The sequence below is a fragment of the Penaeus japonicus genome, unplaced genomic scaffold (genome assembly GCF_977035675.1).
Source record: "Penaeus japonicus unplaced genomic scaffold, GWHDUDI00000001_assembly GWHDUDI00000008, whole genome shotgun sequence".
Classification (NCBI taxonomy): domain Eukaryota; kingdom Metazoa; phylum Arthropoda; class Malacostraca; order Decapoda; family Penaeidae; genus Penaeus; species Penaeus japonicus.
Genome location: NW_028234410.1, coordinates 1,332,502 through 1,335,001, shown reverse-complemented (window position 1 = coordinate 1,335,001; position 2,500 = coordinate 1,332,502). Strand labels below are relative to the sequence as shown.

The 2,500-nt window shown below is 58.1% G+C and overlaps 1 protein-coding gene across 1 annotated transcript in view; it reads left to right on the top strand.

The window, feature by feature from the left end:
• LOC122252441 (uncharacterized) overlaps nucleotides 1-2,500 on the top strand; it is a 45,823-nt gene that overhangs the window by 41,396 nt on the left and 1,927 nt on the right. The window contains exon 2 of the mRNA XM_043014956.2: nucleotides 1-2,500. This exon is cut by the window's left edge and continues 444 nt beyond it; it is cut by the window's right edge and continues 157 nt beyond it. Within this exon, the coding sequence (XP_042870890.2) occupies nucleotides 314-2,500 (2,187 nt within the window). The 5' untranslated portion in view covers nucleotides 1-313.

Below are 2,500 nucleotides of genomic sequence, written 5' to 3'. Positions count from 1 at the left end.
TATGAAAAGAACCGGATATTTACTCTTAGCAGCTGCGGAATGATACCATATTAAATAGTTTTGAATTACTGATCCACACAGAGTATGCGTTGAGAGCTCGCTTCCGCCGACTCCCCCTCCATCTCGCAAATAAACAAAAAGAAAATATTTCCTCGGAAGGGAAGTCAAAGAACGTCGTACAAGCATCAGGTCTCGACGTGGAAAAAGGACAAAGATGTATACAAAGAATGGAATCCCATTAGCATATATCATGGAATCCGGAGCGACATAGAACGATGGGAAAGAGTGAAATCGGCATGAGCCATGTTGATTCATGACTAAAAACGGGAGCAAAATGGAAGGCAGGGGCGTGGTCACCCACAGGGGCGCCCTGGCAGCCTGGATGGGCGTCGTGGTTGTGTGCGTGAGCGGAGTGGCCGCCCAAACGCTCATGTCGGGGAAGAAATTGATATACGAGACACCGGTTCCGCGAGGCAATCACACGCTATGGCGGCACGTTATTAGCGACGGTATTACGCGAGCTTCAGCGAGGAAGATTGATGATGTGGCTTTTCACGACGTGACTCGCGAGAGGCGGCGAGGCTCTGCCAAGGGCGGCAGTGCCTCGGCCTCGGCGGGCAGTGCCAGCGGTGGTCTGGAACACGATACCAGAACTAGCAGTGACACGGGTCTTGTTGAGAGTGCCAGCGTCGTGAGATCTAGTGACGTGAATAGTAGTGATGTTGGCTCGAGATTTGATACTATTAGTCAATCGGGGGATTTTGATAAAGCTAGCGGGGATACGGGTCTTAGTGAGAGTACAAACAGCAAAGTCTTATCCGGTGGAAGAATTAGCAGCGGCTACAGTGATAGCGACGAAGTCAGCACAGACTTGGGCACGAGTCACAGCGGCTACAGCATTAGTAGCAACAGGACGTCATGCCCAAGTGACATCACCGAAAACAATCCTAGTCTGAGTAGCAACGGCGGAGGTAATTCTTCCTCCTGCAACGGGCCAGCAGGTGCGACGACTATAATTGAGATAGCTGAGGACATCCCTAACCAGGGTCCTGAAAATGTTTCTATTAGTGATATGACATCCACAATCACTGCCGGCGGTGACGGGGGGTCGAACGAATCTACGGATGCCTCTGCTTCTCTGGGCAGCACCAGCAGTGGTAAAACCCCCAGCAGCAGTGCCGACAGTGCCATAGACGAGTGGTCGCAGTGCCCGCACCTGCAGCCGTCTTCCCTGGTGGAGACGGGCTTCCGGAGGGCGGTGTCGCGAGGAGACCGGCGCTGCGCGAGATTCTGGTGCGAGCAAGTGGTGGGCAGCGAGGCGCGCCACCACCTAGGGGGGGTCTACCACGTGGTCCAGATGCGCTACGTGGCCGAGGAGGACCACTCGTGTCTGCTGAACATCACCAAGATGATTGTGCTGCACCACTCGTGGCCGATGTGTTCCAGCGACTTCGTGTGCGCCACCAACCACACCACCTTCTCCATGTCCGCCTCGGACTGCATGCCAGTCCAGTGTCGCTCGGCGGAGACGGCAGTGCTCGTCTTCATGGTGTTGTCGTCCGTGACGATTGTGCTGATGAGCGTCGTCATCATGGCAGTCATCATCCTGTGTCCGCAGTTCCACAAGCCGAAGTATTACCTGCGGTTTTCTCTCGCGGCCACCGACTTCTTGATCGGCACCGTCGTCTGCGGCCACGCCGCCTACAACCAGTGGGTGGGGATGAGCGAGGTTCCCCTGGAGAGGTTCCCGTACTACGCCAACCTGAAGGACGGGCAGCTCTTCCGCCACGTCCCCAACTGCCTGTGGGGCGTGTCGGACGTGGTGACGCAGGTCAGCGGCTTCTTCGCCACGTCCGGCATGATCATCTCCCTGTACACGCTGTCCCTGATGAGCCTGGACCGCTACCTGCTGCTCACGCGCACGCACTACCGGTCGCTGGTCACGGCCCGGAGGGTCAGCGCCGCCATCCTCATGTCGTGGTGCTGCGGCCTCGCGGTGCCGTCCCTGCACTTCATCTACCGTCCACAGAAGCAACACGACATCTGTGTCAACTACGATACGTCGCAGTTGGATGTTCACATCATCAACAACGAGAGCAAGATTGCAACAGCTGACTACAAAGTGTACCTGATGCACGCCGTGCCGCTGGGCGTGACCTTGGTGGTGGTCGGTCTGCCCGTCCTCGCCCTGCTGGTCTTCTCCTGCAGGACGCTCCGCAAGTACAACTCGTACACGCGCGACCGCTCGGTGCGGCAGGTCAAGTCGGCGCTGCAGCTGACGCAGAGCTCCCTCTCGCGGCAGGCGAGCGCCACCAGCCTGGCCAACATGGTGACGCTGAGCGTGGCGGGCACGCCGAGCCCCGCGCACTACCACCTCTCCAGGGTGCGCACTCCGAACCACTCGTCGTCGCCGGCCTACAAGCTCAAGTTCACGTCCAAGAAGAGGAGAGCCGAGGGGAACGGCCGCAACTCCGCGGCCGCGGCCGGACTCCCCGCCGCG